A 24,086-nucleotide genomic window follows, 5' to 3' on the forward strand; every position below is an offset into this window, starting at 1 on the left:
AAAGTTGAAATGCCAGAATTTTCCTGGCAGACCAAATTGGAAGAAGTCCAAAAGCTCAAGTAAGTAAGACTATTGGGAAGGATCTCTTATGAATCACCCTGTTCAGCCTTCCCCTAGCCATACCACTGGAAGGGCCCGTGGGATACTCCCTTCACCAAAGAATTACATTAGTGAGGAAAGAACCAGTAAGCTTGAAAAGCTTTATGGTAACTATCTTCTGTAGGATGGACAGAATATTGATAGATGTTGCAAATAGATCTTGGCTCCCTGATTTAAATGAAATAATGGGATCTCAGAGTGGCAGAGGCTATGTGGTAGGCATACATTTCAGGAAGATGCAATTACCTTAACAAGCCACAGGAATGGGATGATAATCAGAGTGTTTTGTGCCATAGGGTTCTATGGTAATGGCTAATTGATTACGGAATCCCCAAGAATGAAACAGATGGTTAGATTACCAAGCTGCTGACTTACACAGGCAGAAAAAGTTGTGGGCAAAAACCCATTTTTGTCACCATGGTGGGATTCATGATCTTATCCACCGTCTACATCTAAACCTATTCACAGACCCAGAGTCACATAATTTTAGGTGAAAACTCAGTCCCTTCCAGGAAGGGCCCTGAAACCTGGCCAAAGGTTCCAGAATCACCTGTGGTCATTCATGATGATGACTGTGCATTAGTAAAAGGAAAATAACCAAGTCCTTCCAGAAGTTATCAGATCTATGAAACTAGCTCTGAATTGACATTAATTCCCGAAATCTAAAATGCCATTGTGGCCCAGCGGTCAAAGAGCAGGCTTATTGAGGTCAAGATATATATGGAGACTTTACCCAAGTCCATCTTACAGCGTTATACGAATACATACATTTAGAAGTGAGAAGAATCCTTACACTGCTCCCCTGAACCACGCAGGGCCAAGAACAGTGCTGTCCAATGGAATATTTTAGTAGCTGCATTGTTAAAAGGTGAAATTTGAATAATATACTTTATTTAATCAAAAATGTCATTTCAACATGTGGCACTAACTTCATTTAGGTGCTTACTAGCCTCCTGTGGCTAGTGGCTGCCATATTGAAGAGCGCAGCCCTAGTACTGTCACCTCTCCCAAGATGGTAAACTAAAACTAAAAGATGTTGGGATGGTGATCCCTATTACATTCCTATTTAAACTGTTTGTTCGGCTAATGTCAGACCTAGATGTTTCTGTGGATGAATGCAGACTTAATCACATCATAATACCAACTGCAGATGGCTGTTCTAGCTGTAGTATCTTTACTGGATCATATTAACATAACCACTGACACCAGGTATGAAGCTATTAACAATTTCTTTTAAAAATAATTCCTTATCAACGAAGATAATCAGAAGCAGTTTGCCTTTACATTGCAGGAACAGCATACTTTCACTATCTTACCTTCAGGTTAGGTCAATTCTCCTCTCTTTGTCATAATATAGTCCAAAGAAATCTTGTTCATCTTGACATCCCACAGAACATCAAGTTGGAACATTACATTCCTTGTATTATACTGATCGGACTTGATGAGCAGGAAGTAGTAAATACCTAAGATGCTTCAGTAAGATATATGCTAGAGGATAGGAGATCATCTCCATGAAAAGTTCAGAGACTTGCAACATTGCTGAAATGTTATGGGCCTAGTGGTCTGGGCAGGTTGAAACTGATCCTCTATAGCAAATGACAAATTGCTGTACCTTGCACCTTTCATCATGAAGAAGGTGGCACAAATGTGGTGCTCTCTTTGGATTTTGGAAGAGGGAGATTCGCATCAGGTATGCTGCTCTGATCCACAAGGCTGCCAGTGTTGAGAGAGGACTGGAGCAAGAGAAGGATCTGCAGCACGCCTCTGCTGTCAAGAAAGCTGCCTTATACCTTTGGATCTAAGATCCAGAAATGCAATGATATTTGGAAATGTCTGTGGCCGACAGAGATGATATATAACATCTCTGTCAATAGGAGTATCAGAGTGTAGACCCTTTTTTGGTGTAAAGACACGTATCTTCTACTAATACTTATTCTCCATTTGCAAAGCTGCACCTAACTTGCTATTGCACTGTTTAAGACCGAGTACTGGGCCGTGTGACTCTACCTGACTATGTGGCCTAAACGACTCAAAATGAACTAGATGTTATCTCATTCAACATAACATTTAAAAAGATGTGCACAAAAGCATTTTATTGCTAAATGAAACTAGAACCGTGCAGGTTTGGGAAGTCCAAGTACATTTCACAAGGAAGTGGTTCAGGTATCCTTGATACCTGCTATTACTGCTTCACAATCTCTCCTCAACCCACACCTATGGCCTCACAGGGTGTTCTCAATGATCAATAAGTGGAGGGTGAAACTGTGTGAACCTAGTTTGTAAATGGATTCAATGGTATTTGGTAAGATCTGTGACCAATGTGCTAAACATACTGAAGGGGACTGGCCCTGAAATGCAGTGGTGAAAGGATATCCACCCCCCCGCTGAATTTCAGATTGCACACTTTGCATAAAAGGAGGGAGACTGAGGTAGTGATACATGGCATGGCTATATGGTCAAAGACTTAGAAAAAGAAGACTGGAAGACTAGTGATAGAAGGTTTGGGAGAGAGTTATTGAATGTACCTCTCAAAATTGGTACAAAGTGTGATGGCACTTAATAATCTGGGCAAGATTACCTGATGGGTGACTCAAATCAATCAGTCTATTTTATGAATGTTGGTCAGATTCTTTGCCTAGCTACTCTGATGCTTGCTCAAGTGAGTGGCCCGTGTACAAAGTGACAATGGGATGGAAAACATGCATGGATTCAGCAACACAGACTATCTCCTCTCTATGACAGATTTCACAACTACCACTGCTGAGTTCACAGCTTTCTAATGCTGAGGCTCTAATACGGCACCACTCCTCAGCAGGATTAACCAGTCAATTGGTGGCAAGTAGGTTACATTGGACTCCTTCCAATATGAAGGAGAGAAAAATTTATCTTCATAGGAAGTAATAGATATTCATGATATAGACTTACCTCTCCCTCCTTTAATACTTTTGCAAGCTCCTCTATACATGGATTTAACATAATGATTTACCAATGACCATGGTATTCCTTAAAATATTGTGCCCTCAACCAGGAAATTCATTTTATGGCAAAGGAAATGTAGCAATCGACTCAAACCTATATATTTCACTGGTCATACTCATGTCCCATCATCCAAATCACCTAGCTAAATGGAGTGGTAAAATGGCCTACTAGTGGAATGGTCCATGTATGGATGCCAAGTGGGTGTGTCTACAGGATATGATATATGCTCAGAGCCATCTCTTCCACAGCATCAATGCATGAGTCTGAGAACAAAGAGGAAGTGAGGTAGGAAAGACCACAATAGAAATACATCATGTAACTCATTTAAAGGATTTTTACTTCCTGTGCTGAAATGAACTCTTGGGATTGGGGGTTCAAGAGCTCTCAGTGCCTAGGGGAAGACTGTTTCCACCAGGAATCAGAGTCCTAGTACTGCTGTATTGGAAGGTGAGAGTACTCCCTGGCTCTTTGAGGGCATCTCAAGCTGCTGAACTACAAGGAGAGAAGTGGACTATTGATTGGTAATTTTTCCAGATTACCAAGATGATTTGGGGGCAAGAACAACTATGTTTGGAACACAGGACACTTCTTTAAAAAAACTTGCCCAATAATCACGGTTATTGAAAAACTGCAGTAATCCAAAAAGGCAGGAACATGAGGTACTCAGAATTTATAGAAATTAAGGTTTGGGTCACCCATCAGGTAAAGAAATCGTCCAGCCTAGGTGCTATAAAGAAGGTAAAAGAAAGAGAATTGGTAGTAGAAGAAGAATGCTCTAATGATTAATTTGAGTTTTCTGACCAATTAGAGAAGCATGGATTTTAGCTGCTTTGTTTTATGTTCCAGCTATTATGAAAAACTTAGGTGATGGCTAATATTTTAGATTCCAGTTGGAAGGATGACTGAATTGATATCATCCCTTGATGCTGCAGTAACTAGATGACACCGCTCTCTCCTTCTCATCACTCCGCTACTCTCTTTAATTAGCCAGTTTGAGTACACTGTTTATATATCTGCAAAAATCATGACTTGGTATACCAAATTGCAAAATCAGCATGCCTGTAGTTATAAGGACAATGTTTTTAGGTCCATACCTCAAAGTAGCAATATATACAGTTTCACAGAAATAGCTTTGCTTCGTACACACAAACTTTATAATTATGTAGAACCATGTAAATAATGTTGAAGGTCTGGCCTGGCCAAAGCCAATGAGAATGGCTTACTTTTGGAGTATGATTCTTCCCACCCCTCACTTCATTACCTACCAACCAGGTGCCCCCAGATGGGCCATGCCTAATTTGCATAAAGAAGCTGATTGTAGCTGCTAAGCTCAATCTAACATAAAAACCAAGATGTCTTGTTAGACACCACCCACAGGGATAGATCTGTTAAAAGAACAAAAAGGAAACCAAGGAAACAAAACTCAAGATGAATATCGAATGCCTTCGAGAGGTGTCACCACACATCGAAACTTCTAAGAATAAAGCAATCACCAGTAAAGAAACATGTATACAGTAAACTATGATATTGAAAACAACATAATTTTATAAAGAATAAAATAGACATTTAAAGTTATTTTTACCTCAATTTCATGTAACAAATAAAAAGCTGTGTTTTATATAATCCTTGGTCAACTCAATAATATTTTAATAAACCAGAGCACATGGCTACCTAATAACTGTCATGTCTTTAAAATAACTTTCAATAAAAAATGTTTTTATAATATCACTTTAAAGTAATTTTTATAGCATAATTTCAAAATAAAATATAAAATGTTGGAAATAAGTGAATTACATTCGGTCAAGAAGGAAAGTAAAATATATTCTTAAAATATTTTGTTTTAACATTTGCATTAATTTCATTTTTTTGTAACTGCCCTAAATTTGAGTTAATGTCTAAAATAGTCGTACACATTTCATGTACAACTATCTTTCTTTATCATACTAATGTTAAAAAAACTAAAGAAAGCCTTAAGGTTTAACAGGAAAAAATGTAAAGAAAGATAATACAAGCATTAGCTCAAAATCCACAGCACTCTGTAAGACCATTTTTCAATGTAGATGAAAATATCACTTCTATCATATCTTTGTATTAAAATAAAATTTTAATATGTCATTATGGATAGCAGGAACATATAAAACTGGCTTGAGAGTATTCTGTATTAATTCTCCACCTTTAACTTCTTGGTTATGGCAATTCAGGTAATAGTCAAGTAAGATTAATTCAGATTTCTAATCATTCTCTTTCATGTACTATATTCTAGCATTTTTTAAAAAAACTTATTCCAAGATTTTTAATGATGATTTAGGAAGCAGAGAAAAGTTTCATAGATCATCAAATGACTATAGTTTGAGAGTTAAAAAAAGAAATGGTGTTAAAATAAAATACTAACTACCCTAATAGCAAATTTTCTAATAAGCATAATATTTTCAAGTTTAAAAATAGCAATATTTGATTTCCTACTGAGGCTCCAGTCTGAGCACTATACCAGTCAAAAAATATCACAGCTTTCATCTCTTCTATGATAACATCAGTATGTAACTATGATATGTCACCAGATTTTTCCATTATTTGGAATTAACCATAATTACTGTACTAATAATCACATTAAAAAAATCATAGAAACCTTATGTAACGGCTATTTCCTTACTTCAGTGGCTTGAAATAAGACAGTTTTCAGTAGACATTGCTCCTTTTTCCCACGTCTATAAGTCTAAAAGGGCCACATGCATCCTACAAGATTTACCAGTTATTCAATATACACAAATAAACGGATTGTCTAGTTCATTCCTAGCTATGTATTAAAGCTTTAAGTTACTGTGTATTATTCTGTAGCACTCTCTCGAATTCTCAAATTTTAGCTTTCTTCTCAAAGAGTTGGTAACACTTACCAGAGTGGGTCCTGAGGTGTCCTGTGAGGGCATCCCTTCTTCTACAGGCATAGCTACAGAAAGGACATTTGAACGGCTTCTCTCCAGAGTGTAACTTTATGTGTCTCAGAAGGTTGCCCTTCTGAGTAAAAGAAGCTCCACACTGGTTACAGTGGAAGGGACGTTCACCTGTGGAAGGGTAAAGAGGTGAGAGATCAGAGAGGTTATGTGCGAGTGGCTGATTCACCATACACTGTTAACTAGAGCCAGTTCTCTGTACTGAGGATATCCATTCCCTCCTGAGTCTTCCTAAACTTTTATCTTCCTAGAATTTGATCTGCTAATACAAAGTCTCAGACTTTAGGTCAAATGTCTTTTCCCCTCTTCATATAAATTTGCAGGATTCTTGTCATTGATTCAAAAGAATAACAATGACAGGACTGACAACTGGTTGAACAACTAGGTGCTATTAGTTTACTGACTTTACATACAATATTTCAGTCCTCATAATGACATTACTAATCAGGTATCTATAATTTCAGTTTACAAATGAAGAAATTGAAGTTAAAGTATCAAAGCATGTGATTATAGTAACAGAGCTAATAAGTTCTTGAGCTGATAATTGAATCTCGCTCAGTTTGACTACACCTTGCTCTCTTTACTGTACCATGCTCTCTTAAAAATCACATAGATTTTGAGTTGAAAAGGAGCTTTAGTCTAACTCTCATTTAGCTGATAATATTCTTATCAGGGGACTGAAGAAGTTCAGTGAATAAACTAGGTTCAAAGCTCATTACTACAAAATATCTAAATATAGCTCAGGTCTCTCAATTCTCCTAGTCACTAACAGTAAAACCTTTGGCAAGTTTCCTTATATAACCATGGAAAATTCAAGAAAATTATTCATTCAGACATTTCCTGTATATTCTCTTTTTTTGTTGTAAAAAATCATTTGTTTGAAAGGAATCTTTTCTCCTATTGCTATAAAACTGTTTAAGCCATAATTATCAGTTCAGTTTGTTATCATTAACTGGCTATGCACCAATGTCATCAAACAAAAACACGTAGTTGATGAAGCAGTAAAATGGCAAGTGTATTAAAGTGATACCATTAATCAAACTATGAAAAAAATACTACTGTAAGTTTGTCTATCTCTAAAAATAGACATGATATATATTACAAATTAATATATAAATAGCATAAATATTTTAAAGCTCAAAGATTAGAATAAAAATAAAATTAAAAATAATCCCCTTTTGGTTAAACTGGACCATTTCTGTACTTGAGGTTGGATGATCACAATTTTAATAGTTTAAAACATTTTTTTGAACAGAATCATCATGTTTTATATCTTTAAGTGAAACAGTAATAATATTAGATTACGAAACCTCAATATTTTGGGGTGACCTTTAATATAACAAAAACTCAGTGATTCTTTTTATTATAGAAAGGTGGGAAGCATAAAAAAGAAAACTGTGGTCCCTTTCTATTAGCTGCCACTGCACATTCTATCATATAGATTTGTTATAAACTCTAAAGAAACTGAAAAGTAGATACATCAGGTATGCAGTACTTGCTCATTTTAGAATTTACCAAGACAAGACACATACCAAAAAAGTGTAATCTGTGTATATGCAGCAATGGTCAAGGTTTTTTCTTAAGAAATCTGTAGATCTTATGAGCTAAGTTTATAAAAAGTCCTATACTGATGGAGAGGTTGAAAACAAAAATTATCTATCATGCAAAGTTACCTTAAATTTTATCTTAATTAACTTTTTTGATTCATTTGGTAAAACTGACAAATTAAATAAACATTGAGTACAGCTTAAAAGAGAAATACTTTACCTAAAACCTCTCATATGAAGTCTTACAAAACAGTTGACCTTTTAAAATAAATCTAATTTGGGTAAACCTTTTTTATTTTACACATGCACACATTCCTGTGCACACACGCACACACACACACACACAAATGTAAAATTTAATTCTTTGACATTTTTTCAGTGGGATAGCAGTCTACAGCTTTTTAAAATCAGGATTTTCTATTCCCCACACCTACTATGGAATTAGTAATAAAAAGGCAGGAGACACTTTCTTCATGAAATTAACTTTTTAGAGAGTATGAAAATAGAAATGTAAATTATAAATTTAACTCCAAATATTTTGCTTTTCAAATCTGTCTATGCAGGGTTTCCCAGGCAAGTAATAAATTAGTATGCAATAACTTTATAATGAATTAAATTAGGGTGGTGAACAAAAACATTTGAAATCATGTTTGCCTCTGAAAAGTACTCCAGTAGCATATTAATTATATTTTCTTTAAGCCTCTTACGATTCAAATATTTTAAAATCTCTAATATAGAGAGCTGTACTTATCATTCTAAATAATGCTAATCTAAAAAAGAAAATATATAAGGACAAGTCTTTTAAAAATAATTTTTAAATTCATCTTATTGAGTTTTATGAGATTAATGACAGGGTCATTTAGTTTTTACATTTACAAACTATTCCAGATAACTTCAAATATTTTTTAAGAACTATAATCATCCTTAAAAGAGTAGGAGAAATGAAAATGGGTCCAGGTATATTGGGAAATATCGCTGTGTTGCTGAGTGTCTAAATCCTAGAGTGGAGGCATTTGCTATGCTCCCAAGGCTATGGGAAGTAAAGAAAGAGGCATGATGAAAGTGAATGGTCATGCTCCCATTATGGATAAGAAAGAAGAGACAATGTTAATAATGTACTTTAATTTCAATCAGATAAACCTTTGAGATGTACTGATTGGCTTTATATGAATTAAATCTTAATTTTTTAATTCTTGGATACTAATTCTTTGGTTTTACTCATTTTGGGCTAATTATGCTTAACTACTCTTAATGTCTTGATTACATAACGACAATTATTTCAACAATCTTCTGGGTTTTTTTTTCACGTATTCCACACTAAATCTAGTTGGAATTACAGTGAAAATTCTCAGTGACATCACTGCTAGAGACAAGGATGAAAACAGAGTTTAACTTATGAGACTATTTTTTTTTTTTTTAGAATACATTGTTATATTCCGGGGATAATCCAAATAGAAGAGTCATATCCTAATCTGTTTAATAACAAATCAAAAATAAGTGGGTTGACTAATTATTTTCTAAAACATCATCCCTGTAAAATGTGAGCAATCCTTTTATTAAATGCTTTGGGATTTTCCTGGCCTAGCCTTATAAAAATATGTGTAAAATGATCTGATAATTATGTAAAACGTTCAGTTAACAACCTATATTGTCTATGTAATTTGAAACAACACATCTCAATTATTTCTTTTTTATAATTTGTATTTTCTTTAATAAATAGACTGTATCGACTGGTCCTTTTCTAGCAGTTTTAACTTTGTCTGGAAAAAAATATTAATCACATTCTTCTTGAGATGTAAATAGAGCAAATCTCAGGAATATCCCACAAATTTACTAAACATATTAGTGACATTACAGAGTAATCCAATTTAAAAACTCAAAGTAGACTACTGTATTTGGGAAAACTAATCCTCCTGTGGGTAGGCACGAAAGTCTGGATTAACAACTCTCAATTCAGGAAAACATTAAGATGCAGCCATGCTAGCCTTCATTTTCATTCTCATTCTGTTTTTGTTTTGTTTTTTTAATCAATCTACTAATCTACTCAAGGACCATTTTAGTTATTCACTGGATGAAGTTATCTATTATTCTTATGGAATAATTAAATTCTATTTCAATATTTTATAGACTTTCATAAACACATATTTCTAGATCTGTCTTTAAATATTATATTGAAATGTAAGTGTATATGCATTAACTTGCTTTGGTGAATCAAAGACAGAAGGTGTTCCTGTGTTGGATGGAACCACCACCTATGAATATGAAAAATCCCAAGCACCTATAGAGAGGGCCTTGGAGCGAAAGAATGGCTCCACAAAACTGCAATGTACAAAATATTGTGCTGAAAACTTGAAGTTACAAAGATGAGAGTACTCTACCCCAAAAAGGGGCAATGTTAAGGATAGTCTCTACTTATAATGTTTGTATCAACTCATGTTTATGCTTGAATCAACTTACTACACCCCTACTCTACCTGTATTCTCAGTGAAAAATGCCTGGAGTATCTGATGACAATATTACCTGATTACCTACTAAAGTTGCAATATCAAAGAAATAACACTAAGCCATTAATAAGACACTGGAATTGGCTCTTTAGTAGAGTATGAAAGAGAAAGAAGTGAATTAAATCTGATACTCTGTCATTTTAATGAATTGAGTGGTTGTGTATTCTTTTTCACTATTAATTCTATATTAGATATTCTATGAACTAAAAATATGGAAACACGTTTCCCGATAGCTTTATAAGGATTTAAGACAGTGCCTTTTATACTAGCTAAAAATAATTGGTGAGACAATTAGATGATTTTATAATCAAAATAATTCAACTCTACTACAGTAGTAAAAAGTAAGTGGACAGTAGAGTAGGTATGTAATTATTACTGTGTTTACAAACCAACAACCCTTATGAAAATCACTTCAGATAGTAAAACATTAACCTAAATTATCAAGAGAGCATACTCAGGTTCTTTGAATTTTCTTAATTCTCAGACCATAAAAGGCTTATTAAAAGTCTTACAAAAATTGTTTTTAGTATACTTTTTAGCCTTAAAGAGAACGCTGTATACAATTCAACTGAAAAGTCTTTAGACTAATTTTTTTTAGTTTGTATGCTGCTAGATGGGAGAAGTTAGACATTTGAATGAGTGTTATCTTCCTCAATATTTTTACTCTGAGATAATGAATACATTATAATTTTATGGAACTCTTAGAACTGCAGTTAGAATTATTTCCTGAGCATAGAAGAAAAGTAGACTCCTTATTTTATTTAATACTTTTCCTTTCTTATCAAATATGGTATCCATACTTGATCTTTTAACTTTTTCATGAGACTTTTTTTAATTAAAACAAAAAAAGGATTTGCACTAGTAATATAAATATTACTCTAAAATTTTTAAATAAAGATATTTTTAAAATATAATGTTATTTAAAAAGAAATTTCAAAACAAAACAAAAAATAAAAATGTGACTGTATGGTTAGAATAAGGGTATAAGCTCTAAAGTTGATTTTGATTAAAATAACACTGATTTTAATATGTAACTTATCACTATAATGTGTAAAGTTATCAGCCTTATAGTAATACCTCATCAAAAAATGTAGGTATATTGATATACCAAGCACAGTATATTTACACAAAACCACTCTGGACATCATAAAACCTTGATTCTAGCCTCACATGCCCTTAACTTACTAAGGGATATGGATAAATCACTTGACTATTTTGGGCTTCAGTTTCTTCATGTGTAAATGAGAAATCTGGATGAAAAAACACTTCAATGTACCTTGTATCTCTCATGTTTAAGCACTGACTTATTAAATTGATCTTTTAGAAACCAACCTTTTAAATCAATTTTGTACTATAATTAATCTCTTTTCCAAAAGAGTACCATATTTTAAAACTCTGAATGTATTAGTTATTAATATCTTGCCATATACTACTACTTTACATTATTGTTAAAGTGATCATTACCTTTAAATCAATTTTCATATGAACTTGAAACTTTTTTTAAGAGTCAACAATCTGCCACAATCACATTTTTGTCCCCTACCCACCACGCTCCCAATGATTTAAAGAGATTTAAATAAGGCCTTCTCCTTTGGTTGTTTTTTTACATGACTCGAATATTTAAAAGTACATAATAAATTAACCTGAGGTCTCTTTCCTCGCCCTGTTTCACAATTACAGATTCCTACCTGCATACCCACCACCCTCTGTTATACCCCACACTACATACCTCCTTGCCAGGAAGTTGGTAAAATGATCAAACTAGGGAAAATAAGTATCTGTGTACTACAGAGACATGTAGTAAGCAAAAACTGATTGGAAATTGTATTCCAAGAAGTTAACTAGATAAGGTGAAAATGATCCACCCCTATATAAATGCATGAGTACCATTTTATAGTATAAACTCTTAGCTAGCAAACTGCATTACCTGCCCATGGGTATGGTAAAATATGTATAGAAATACAAAAAGATTAAGTTACACAACGAAATTCTCCTATACCTTTTGAACCCTTATCATATTATTGCTATATTAAGAACTGTGGAAACTGAATCCCAAACTTCTTTTCTGATATGCTATTCAGATTTGAAGGCTGGAAGTCAAGACCCAGGCTACTCTCTGCTTTTCAGCAATCCAATACTAGCAGAATTCTGAAAAGGTAGTTTCACCATTGCCACCCCTGAATAAAAAGGAAAGAGAATAGATGTCAGGTAATATCAACATCAGATGTCACAGGCAGTCATCAGGTTATTCTTTCAGCTGCTTACCAGTGTGACTCCTTTTATGTACCATAAGCACATTGGGCCCAATGCAAACCATGCCACAGACGTCACATTTCAGTTTACCATTCGGAAGCCGGATTCCTCCCTCGCCTTGAAGGTCCTGGACTTTCCTGTTGTCAGCCACCTCGCTGCTCTCTATTAGGGGTTCTTCTAGGCTGCTACCCTCATCATGGCCCCTGATCTCGTCTTCTCGGCTCAGGGGTTTCCTGTCACACTCTTCATCACTCTGCATTTCTAGCTTTACTGAATTTGCTGTAATTTAAAAAAAGATGACATTTTAAATGCATGTTACGTGTTGTCACTTACTTCTCTCTTCCACCCACTATCATTCTATTAACACAGTCAGGAATGCTGTATTAAGTCGAATACAGCCCATTACCAATGCAACCATAACATATACTCTATGATATCTTATTAAAGCTTTGGCATGAAAGTAGAGATGGCTCAGGAAAGCTCTAGGTAAACAGACTGACACTTTATTTCTGCACACATTTATTTCTTTAACTCAGTTACATACTTTTAAAGCAAGTCCCTAAATAATTCTTGTATTGGCTTTCGAGTCTGTCACTAAGGCTCCTGAGACTGAGGTAGGACTATGGAAAAGATAAGATACTGCTTAATCCACTGAGCTATACCTCTTCTTAATTTAACAATCATTATACACACACACATACACTTCATAGTCTGTGTTTCATGGCAGAGTACTTGTGTAAACCTGCTTCTGAACTGAGCAAGAGAAACAACTCGAGATCTTAATCCAGCAAATGTCTTAGACATTTGAAGCTATGCCGTCAAAGCAAATATCCTAAAATCAGACTAAACACATACATTCAGTTAAGAGCTGTATAAATGTAGGGCAGAGTACACAGACCTCACATGCTCTTAAGCTACTCTGCTTTTTTTTCCTATGTGAAAAAAAGTACTCCATGGAACATATTAGTCTGCAAATCAAAGTATTCCACCTTCAAAATGTACACACTGAAAAGCAGTGAATGACAGGAATGGCATAGCCTGCGTGCATGCACTTGTGACTGTGAAGAAATTTAATGCCTTCTGTTTGCTGTTTTTGGATCATCCCACAGAAAAGTTGGAATTTTGTTAGCACAGCCCTCATTCTGGATTGCTGACAGAGTCTTTTCACAAAGCAGAAGCAAGTCTTAAATGAATACCAGTTTTTTCCTGAATATTTCTTAAGAAATCATATCAAGGTTACCGAGCAAAACAAATTATTTGGTATTACTTGAATAGAGGAAATATTTTCATATAAAGGAAGTTCTTTTTACTGTAATTGTTTTCTTAGAGAAACCACACATTCTGTGACTTGTCATTAGTACTTATGACAGTTAGTGTTATCAAAATGGCTCTTCCCCTGTTCCCTCCTTGGAACTCCCCTATCAGCCAGAGGCAGAGTGGTACAATGAGATCACTGGATTTAGAAAGAACATTGTTCTGGTGCTTGCTAGTTTAGACGTTTACTAGCAACTAATCGTCAACTAATTATTTAACCTCTGAGTCTCATGTCTTTGATTTGCAAAGTGGAGATGAATTCAGACTACATAATAAAGTTGGAGCAGAACAGTTTTGCTATTAAGAGTGAGGATCCTGTAACTGCACTGCCTAGATTTGAATGCTAGCAATGGCACTGAGAACAAGCAGCGTCACCTTCTGCAAGTTACTTAAGTTCTCTACGTACTCTTTTAAAATGGTACTCACTTCCTAGGGCTGATGTGAGCATTGAATCAGTAAATGTAGAAAATGGGCTTAGCTATTATTTTTCTCTGGACTATAGTGCTCTTTTCTATAAGGTTTTTGTGCAGATTAATTAACTTATAGTATGTAAACTACTCTGAGATCTAAAAGGGATATATAGCCTTCCTGGCCTCATCTCTTTTACCTTATTTAGAAATCAGTACTGCTTTACTGATTTTTGAGACAAGTTGGGACAATATTTTACCCATCTTAAAATCCCCAACAAAGTCAAGAAATTTGTGGCGGTAAGGTGTTTTAAGAATTTTCTTTCAACTTGTTTTATCTGTTTAAAGAATCCATGAACGTAGTAAAAAATTAATCAACTTGAAGTATAAAAAATAAAAAGTCCTTTTCAACCTAAAGTTAGCCATCCCTCAGTTCCGGTCTCAAATGCAATCATTATCCTCATTTTCTAAATCAATTTTCTGTATTTACATGTATGTGTGTACATACAGTCATTTTACACAAATGAGACTGTACGATTCACCTGACTTTAACTTTGCTTTGTTTATTGAACAATATCTGTTTAATATTTTCCGCATTAGTACACAGAACCCTGCATTGTTATTTTTAATATCTGCACAAATTCCATTTTACAAATGTACAGTAATTTATTCATCCAGGTTCTATCAAGAAATTTAACATTTCTTATTTGTTACTATTACAGGCATTGTGTATCATCGCATAGAACTGTCAATCTAATAGATAATAATTGGTATCTTACTCTAGTTTTTAATCTGCATTTTTTTTATTACAAGTGAAGTTGTGTATCTGTTTCTATGTTTAAAGTTTTTTTTTGGCAAACTATCAAAGTTCTTTGCCCATTTTTCTAGATTGTTAGTCTTTTCTCACTGAATTTAAATGCTTTATATACTAAGGAATTTAGCCCTATGTTTGATATGTTTTGAAAATATTTTGGTTCACTTTTTTACTCAAGGGTATTTTTTGGCATGCATGCTTATTATACATTTTGAATTTTTTTATTCTGTATCTTGCTTCAACTGTTTTTTTTCCTTACTCCAAAAATATTCTTCCATGATATTTTTTTTCTGGGAAGGTTTTTCTAATCAGGATAAAATACTATTTGGTTACCACATGTAATCTCATATTTCACTCATAACTGTCATTTAAAGGAAAAATTAAGAAAACAAATGAAAAGTATGACTTTATGTAGCATTACTTCATATACCAACCTATGGGCAAACTGCCTCATACATTTATTTTAAGTAATGTACTAAAGATAACAAATTTTACAGCAATGCCATCATTTATTTCTCTGAACTAGTCAACATCTGATAAGGTACATTTAATAAATAAAAAGTCGACCAGCATTCCATTTCAGGAACTGAAGAAAAACTACTCTAAAAGAGTAGTTTTTGAGTCAAACTATGGGCCTCTTAAATTTCTAAATAGCACAGAATTATGAGAATTTGACTTGATGTCAAATTATCATATTTTCCATAGTGAAAATACTATAATATGAACACCAAAATATCAAACATGGGTAAAAATGTCATTTGAAAAATAGATATTACCCTTATACTTAGAACTTTCTATCCAAAGAATATACCTGAAATGAATATCAAAAAGTACATATTTGCTAGAACTGAAATAGAAAAAAAAGGTAAATTATAATAATCTTTAACAATATTATACCCTAAGGAACTATACATTTATCAAGTATGAGTGTATACACTATAGCTGTACTAATAGAGTAAATCAATAAACTGCAACACATTTTAATACACACACATCAGAGATTAAATTTTGCATATATATGGTGGACTATGTACAAACGAAATCCCATCCTAATTAGTTTTTAACCCATCTCACTAACATTATGTTGAAATTCTAGGATCAAAAACAAAGTAGTCTTTAAATTTTAACTGTGAAATAGAAAAATATTTTCCCTACTCAAAGAATATAAAAGAAATTCCCCCACGGTTTATTTTCACTATTTAAGATGTTTCTAATTAATGCAGAGCACTTAATATTTTAACTCAACGATTAAATTCAAGTGTTAGTAAACTTAAGTATACTCTAAATTACAATTTGTATGTTAACAAAAGCTGTATTATAATTATTTGTAGTTATACTATATAAAGCTATTATAACTATTATTCACTATAAAATAACTATGTACATTAGTTATCGAATCTTTGAAATTATATTCTCTCTTCTTTATATAGTATTTCTTTTATAATTTGGTAACAGGAAGAAATTTTCATAAATGGGCTAATTTCTATAAAGATGAGAACTTGTTAGTGTGCGTGACATGAAATCTTGTTATTACAAATCTCAACACTAAGAATTATTTTTTTAAGCTTGTTTGCAATATATGAAATGAAAAATATAAAATTCAGGAATATCTATGGGAATTTACAAACATTATTATATACTGACAAGCAATAACAGCTTAATAAAAACTATATTCTATCAGAAGAAATTATTAGTAGTGAAAAGGGGATATGAAATAAGATTTTAATAAATTGACTGATTTGTTCTCTACAGTATGTAGATATTTGAATATTTTCAATGAATAAAATAAAGATATTTAAGATAGGTATCTTTTTTCTTAAGTTAGAGATATGTTTTATAGTTTAAAACAAAGAAAACTCATGTTTCCCAGCATTAATGATCAAGAACAAGTTATATCGACTTTTTTTTAGTAGACTCAGAGCTTTATAAACACATGGAAAGGATAATAATAGTTAATAGAAAAAACTTTTATGATTAACATAGAAAAAGCTTTAAATATGTTTCAGGATAAAAAGTTCAACATATGTATTTATGCAAAAAAATTGCTTCATAGTGAAAATATGTTTATGAATGAAAGGTTTCTCCCCCTTTTGTTCATGCTTTCAAATACTATTCTTATTAGCATATACCTTACAGATGCTAATAAAAACATGTAGCTTAATCACCTCTGTTTACAAATGATCACAGCAACGCTATAAAGTAAAGAGATTTAGGAGATCTTACTACAGGTGACTCTCAAGCCAAACGATTTTCAATTTCAAAGTTTCTTTGAAATTGCACTCAAAAGTTTCATAACTATCATAGTTTCAAAAAACAATACTGAATGGATAAAGAGATACCAGACTTGTTTTTAATTCACTTATAGGGGATTAAATAAAGGGATAAGGAAATAAGGATATTTACACAGGCAAACAGATATAGCTCACTATAAAAAAAGGGGAGGGGACCAAATGGGGAAATATTGTGTTATTTTGTGAAGGTGTTAAAAACAATTTTTTAAAATTTGGTCTATATTATAATGAGCATTGTCTTTACCACTATTATACTTTGAAAATAAAAAAGAGAATTCAAAACCCCAATATAAACCATTTAAAAATGAAATAGAAAATAAAATGTACCATGTATATACCTCATACTTGAATTCACGCACCTCAAGCAAAGAACCAAAACTGAATTCTCTCAATAAATACTGGCCCGTTCAATGATTTTTAAAGTACCTGCTACTTGCCAACACTTTGCTATAAATGATTATGAAGTTTAAGACAAAAAGCTAAAGAATGTCAAATAAGAAACTCATGTTAACAGGATAATATATACTCAGAAAAAGGTCATAAACAAATTCAAGAATAAGAGTACAGGAAATATTTTACTAACATATATAATTTGGTTACATAATAAATTTACTGACCTGAATGGTACATAAATGTAAAGAGGCCTTTCCTTAGAAATTGGGCATTTACAAATTTTTACTCCCTACCTCATCAAGACATCTACTAATGCAATATAGCAATGATTTTGCAATGTCTGTAAAATGATGTCTTCAAATCATGAAATTATTAATTTTTAAGATTTGGGAGGAAAGATCAGTTTTTTATATTCATGATAAAATATAGTCAGTTACTTTTGAGTTATCAAATTAAAAGAATAAATTCTAGCCTCATCCTTCGAATATGGTTTTCCCAGATAAGCCCATCACTTATCAATGTCAAGTTTTAGAAATACCATAACTAGATCCTAAAATATCATTATTAAAATGTTTTTAATATTTAAACTTCCTATATCTTAAAACTTTATTATTATTATGACTTGATTCTACTAATCCACAGATTATTCAAGTTTCCTAGCCAAGAAAATAATGCAAAGGTATTACGATTTATTTGCTCTATTTGAAAGGATGCAATATTTGCTGATCTTATGAAATATAAAATAGGCTTTCTAGATTAATTACTATCAAATTACTGATTTATTTCTGTTTAGTTTCCAAAAGATATTTTTCAATTTTTAAGTTTTAAAGGAAGTAAATACTATAGGAGTTAAAGAAATGTTTGTATCACAGTGCTGAATAAAAGATAGCTAAAATGCCGTTCTTTAGTTACTACATTGGGGGAAAAAAATCTTTCAGGATGATATGTAAGTGGACTTTTATATGCTTGGTTTCTCTTGTGTGAGAATTCAAGAGGTCACTTAAGGGTTGTTATTACCTGCAAGCATCAATTTCTCCTAGTTTATGATAGATACTTGAAATTGCGTTATGCACACTAATTGATCAATATGTCTATCTAATAATCTGTTGAAGTTATTTCTGAGCTAATATAACTTTCTCTCATTTAAACTTTCAAAACAGAAACACCAAACATGATTAAATCCATACTAACAGCCCAGCAGCTGTTTAAATAATGTGTTAGAAAAACAAACTGCCTTCAAAACTCTGATGTAAAACACAGTTATTTACTAGGAATTTACCAACAGTCTAAACAGTTAAAGGAAAATCATCACAACAAAAATTATTTAAGGTATATACAATTTTTTAAAATTTTCTCAAAAATATCACATAATATAAAACCTGTTTCTTTTAACTGCGAATAAATAAATGGGTAAGCCTTGCAAAACAGCTCTCTCATATCCTTAAAGTATTTTCGTTTCATAAATGGTTGGACAAGTCCAGACGCTGGTGTCACTGAACTGCAGGTGAGCCATTTGTGGGTAGCATTCTATACCTGTACATTGTAGCACTTCATTTTTTTCCTCTCCACCCTCTTCTCTCTCCAATATAGTTAGATTACATATTTTTAAAACACTTTAAAGGAACTAGATCGAGACAGTGCTGATTTCTGAAATATTGTTATCATTCTGAGAATAGTGTAGCAGAAAGTTACCCTGCACCTGAAGGCAGGAAACTGGTATCTTTACCTCTCCTCCTACCAGCTGCATCATCCGAAATATAAAAAATATTTGATGTTCCTAAAAACATCAGGCTGAGTAAAATAGTCTCTTTACACTAAAGATTTACAATCCTTTTAATAATAATAGAAAAATAGCAAGTTATAATTTTTATAACTAAAAAAATACATATTCTCTCTCATTTAATAAACAACAGTGAATTGTAGGTACAGCAGCCATAGATAAATAGAGGCATGAGTGTTAAGTGACTTTCCCAAAGATACAAAGTAAATATGAAACTGATAATAACTCAAGATCTTCTGTCCCTTATCCTAGCCATCTTTCTATGACGTGATACTGGCTCTCCAATTAAACAAGTAACTAATATTGGTATTTAAGACAAATATAAGTCATGGGCAAATAGATCTCTCAAATGCTATAAAACAATTTCCATCAGTTGAAAAGGATACCAAGAATTCAAGTCCACAATGGTCTGATAAGATAATGACAATTTAAGTTTCCATAAACTGAACTACTGAATACTTTCTATTAAGTCTGAGATACACGTGCCCACTTAAAAGAACTGACTCTTAATTTGAAAATCTGCTTTAGTCTTAAAGCAGAGGTAGGTCTTTATGGGACAACTAGTTCCTGAAGAATCTGTTAGTTTTAAAAACATCTGATCCTCTCCTCATCCCCCTCTTTTTCTATATCCCATTGTCATGTTATGACTTATCAGTGATAGATAAAGACAGCCATTTGAGGAATAAATCAGTATTACCAATTTTAATCCTTAAACTAACAGTTTAGGGAGGATGGCATTTTAAGATTTCCTTTGTGGTCAAGTTTGACGGTCTTACGTCTATTGTTATAAAGATAAGTCATACTTATGAGTAGCTTGTGTAGCATTTCATTTATACTTAAAGAGATGTTCACAATAAAATACAAAAAAGTGTCTTCTCTACTTCTTAAAAAAAAAAAAGGTAAAACAAAGGAGGGCAAGCCATCTGACTCCCTGACGATCTCCCACAATATATGACACCTAACATAGCATGCCCAGCAGCAAATCACACAACTTTATTGACCAGCACAGTGGCACTATTGTAACCTAAAGATGAAATTTCTATTTTTTGGCAGACAACTACTTCATGAGAAAAGCACAATGAGGAGAAAACAAGCCTAGTTTAAATAGAAATGCCATAGGCAAACAACAGTCTATCCCTTTTTCCATCCTTTAAATGAATGATGTCATTTGCTAAGTCTTAAAGGTTCAATACCTGCCACGTCTTGTATATCCAATTCTTTTTTTGCACCTTCATGGGCAACAAGGAACTTCTTTAAGGTTCCTCTGACCTCCTTCCTGGAACAATTTTGACAGCTTTCTAACTGGTCCTTTTCTTCGATCTTTAGCCACATTCCACACCCCCGATTGATCCCATATTCAGCTGTTAAATTAATCTTCCTAAAGCAAAGCTCATGGTATTCCTCTAAACGTCTTCAATGACTGCCCGCTATCTACAAATTACATACAAAGGTATTGGTGTGGAATTTAAGGACATGCCCAGCACAGCTCCATCATATCCCTTGGTCATATGTCCTATCCATCCTTTAGTTATCATAACTTTTCCAGTCACTTTCTAGTCATTCTTCCTGGAATTCAACCCGTACTTTCTACTTACTTTTTTTTTTTTCCTGGCTTTTATTATTTTCTGGACTCCTTTTCCTATTTCTATCAATATTAGCATACTATTCAAGGCTCACTTATCTGCTACCTTTTCATGAAGTGTTTCCTGAGCACAAAGACACATTACAGCGATTTCATTAGTGTATTTGTCTTAACTCTACACTCCCTACAAAGCACAGTCCTTCTCCCTATAGTGTAAGATCCCTGAAAGGGTATGCTGGCTTTATTCAGTTTTAAAACTGTCTTACCCTTACGTATTCTAGGTACCCAATATTATGTTTGTTGCTGATTTATCTATTATACTTCTCTTTTTAAGTTATGGAGATCATGCATAAATTAACCACAGGTGACAAATAAATGTAAAAATACAGAGTGAGGTTTTAAACATAAAACATCACCAGCATAACATTAAAGGACTCCTGGGTAACAGGAAAGACTTTTAAGGTACATTATATGTGTTGCCTGACATATTCCTGACAGAAATTTTGTGAGGTACATATCTTTATTCTCATTTTACAGATGAGAAAACTAAAAGTCAGAATAGCTGACACCAGTAACATGTCTAAACCACACATCTACTCAGAGCCATATCCGAGACTGAAACCCAGAACTAATTGATGACCAAACTCTTGCTATTTTCCCTTTGTCACAAAAAAACAAAGCAATTTCTAATTACTAATAAAAAATATATATATCAGTATATTAAAGAAAAATAACTTTGAATCAAAGTGTGCCATTTGACTTTTTTTTTTTTTTTAAACTACATGTCTAATACAGGTGTAGTAGTTTGCCAGCTTTGAGTAAAGAGAAATTTGTCTGAGAGCCTGTTTTGGAAGAAGACCAGTTTATACTGCCAGGTTTTCTCTAAGCATGCATTTTATTTCATATAAGAGCAATCTACTTTGACCTGGTGTTTGGCAACCATCTGCTTAATATAACTGTGGGAGGTTTGTGAAGCTAATTATATTGTGAAATTATCTCTTTAATAAGGGAGTATAAAATTTTTAACTAAATTTCTGTAAGAAGTAAAATCATTACTATAAAATGCAGCTGAATGGGCATATTCCCAAAGGAACCCACACTTCGGGTGGCAGGAGGTCAGTAAGGACACTTTAACCAGGTCAGAAGGCAGTGCTGCCGGCACGCCAAAGAGACAGAGATAAGAAATGGAGCAGGGTTTCTATTACGGGGCAACTGCAACAGAGGGAAGAACCAAAGTGGGTGAAGCATTTCAGCATCTTTACTGAATCTCTAAGCTAAAGTCTCTAAGCTAAAGACAGGGGAATCCAACAGCTTTCAATACCCTGGGTTCAAACATGGCAACTCTGGTTGTCAATCTGGAACCCACATACTGACATCACGCTTACCTTTCTCTGGTGTTCTTCTATAAACACTTCACTAATTGTGTGAAATAGCAAACACTTGGCCCCAAGATACAGGACTGGGCAGTTAAAAATATATAACCAATAAAATGTACCAAGCAGCAACAAAGGAGAGACATTTATAGTGGTGACTAAGGAAAATGCATCTGGACAACCACCCAGCAAAATTGAACAGATCAGTACCAGATATTTATTTTCTACAAGGCAGCAACATTTTTTTTTTAATTAATGCTCATATCTAGCTTCTTACCCCTGATGAACAGACACTTTATATAGTCATATAGGTACATGTATTAAAAGATAAAAAATAATTACAAAGCAACTAATGCGAATAATAGACAAGGTAGATTAGAATACCTGTGTTTAAGTTTGTTACATGTGTGACTATTAAGAAGTCACTTAATACCTCCATGCTTCTTACTATGTAAATTGAGGATAATATTCTTTACATAAAAATCATAAGATTGAGAAAGCATGCAGTCACTTAGAGCAGGTAGCATAGCTCATGGTTAAGAATAAGGGATCTAGATTCGGTGACTTGATGTTTAAGGCCAGGTTCTTTAATTTATTAACCACGTGACCTTATGAAACCTCTCTAAGCTTCATTTTTCTCATCTATAACATAAAGATAATGATAATATCTGCCTCCCAGGGCTGTTCTGAGTATTAAACACGATTGTATATATAATACTCTTAAGAGCCATTCTACTTCTCATTAATAGATCACATGAAAGTGTATCATAAAATGCAGAACATCAACTATTACTGTAGTCTATGTCTACTACAGGGAAGTACAGGGATAATATAGAAAGCTTCATGAAGAAAGTGGCATTTAAGATAGTACTTACAGATTGGATATGCTTTATACAATAAACAAAGAAGATAGATGGCACTCAGGATTGGGGGTAAGCATGAAGAAAGGAAAAAGGCATGAGTACACATTGGTTTTGAGTGACACCATTTCTTCTGGAACATGTGGATTCAACAGATAAGTAAACAGAAAATATTCTAAAATCTAAGAGAGTTTAAAATAGAGTAAGACATAAAAAAATTAATGGATGCAGGGCAGTAATTTCAAAGACAAGTGCTGTCAATTGATTAATAGACTTGTGTCTTAACATACAATATGAAGGAGGTAACTCCTTAGAATTTATCCACTCATCTATTCAAAATTACTCACTGAACAGCTGCTTTGTACCAGGTACCACAAGACAAATATGGTGCCTGCTTTCATGGCACTTGTGAAATTTATGCATATGCATATATATACACATCTATATATGTAAATATGCATATGTATATCTATATGTTGCTCTTACATATGAATAACGATGCACAGTAAAATATTATACTGTAATGAGAAATATAATGACTTGAAGCCCTCCCCCAGAATATGCTACTGCTATTAAAATCTGTGCAAAATGTAGAGCATAATCAACAAATACTTTCATAAGATCACTATTTCAAAAAGTTACCTTCTTCTGAATTGTTTTTTTAAGCATTTTATCTATCTGTGAACTGAAGTTTTGATTATTCAATGAGCTGTCTATCTCCATTTCTGGAACAGCCTTTAGACAGCTTTCTAAAGCTCATAACTAAAGTATATGAAATTGTCTTGAGTGATGACATAGTTCTATGTATCACAGAAAGCAAATTAAAAGGGGACACAAATATCTAAAGAAAAGTTATTACCTCTGTCAGTTTTAAAATAATTCCTTTTTCATTTAAAAAAGACTTTAAAATACTTCACGTTTTCTGATCAAAAGTAGACTAAA

General features: G+C 33.2%; 1 protein-coding gene across 22 annotated transcripts in view; it reads right to left on the minus strand.

The window, feature by feature from the left end:
* IKZF2 (IKAROS family zinc finger 2) overlaps nucleotides 1–24,086 on the minus strand; it is a 143,631-nt gene that overhangs the window by 41,162 nt on the left and 78,383 nt on the right. For 18 of the 22 annotated variants that reach the window (XM_039844691.1, XM_039844683.1, XM_039844695.1 and 15 more), the window contains 2 exons: nucleotides 12,343–12,609; nucleotides 5,970–6,137 (listed from right to left, as the gene is read on the minus strand). In XM_039844691.1, the coding sequence (XP_039700625.1) occupies nucleotides 5,970–6,137; nucleotides 12,343–12,609 (435 nt within the window). The remainder of the gene's footprint in view (nucleotides 1–5,969; nucleotides 6,138–12,342; nucleotides 12,610–24,086) is intronic. The other 4 variants (XM_039844705.1, XM_039844696.1, XM_039844697.1 and 1 more) reach the window with 1 other exon arrangement.

This window comes from Pteropus medius, unplaced genomic scaffold, assembly GCF_902729225.1.
Source record: "Pteropus medius unplaced genomic scaffold, Ma_sr-lr_union100, whole genome shotgun sequence".
In the NCBI taxonomy this organism is placed as follows: domain Eukaryota; kingdom Metazoa; phylum Chordata; class Mammalia; order Chiroptera; family Pteropodidae; genus Pteropus; species Pteropus medius.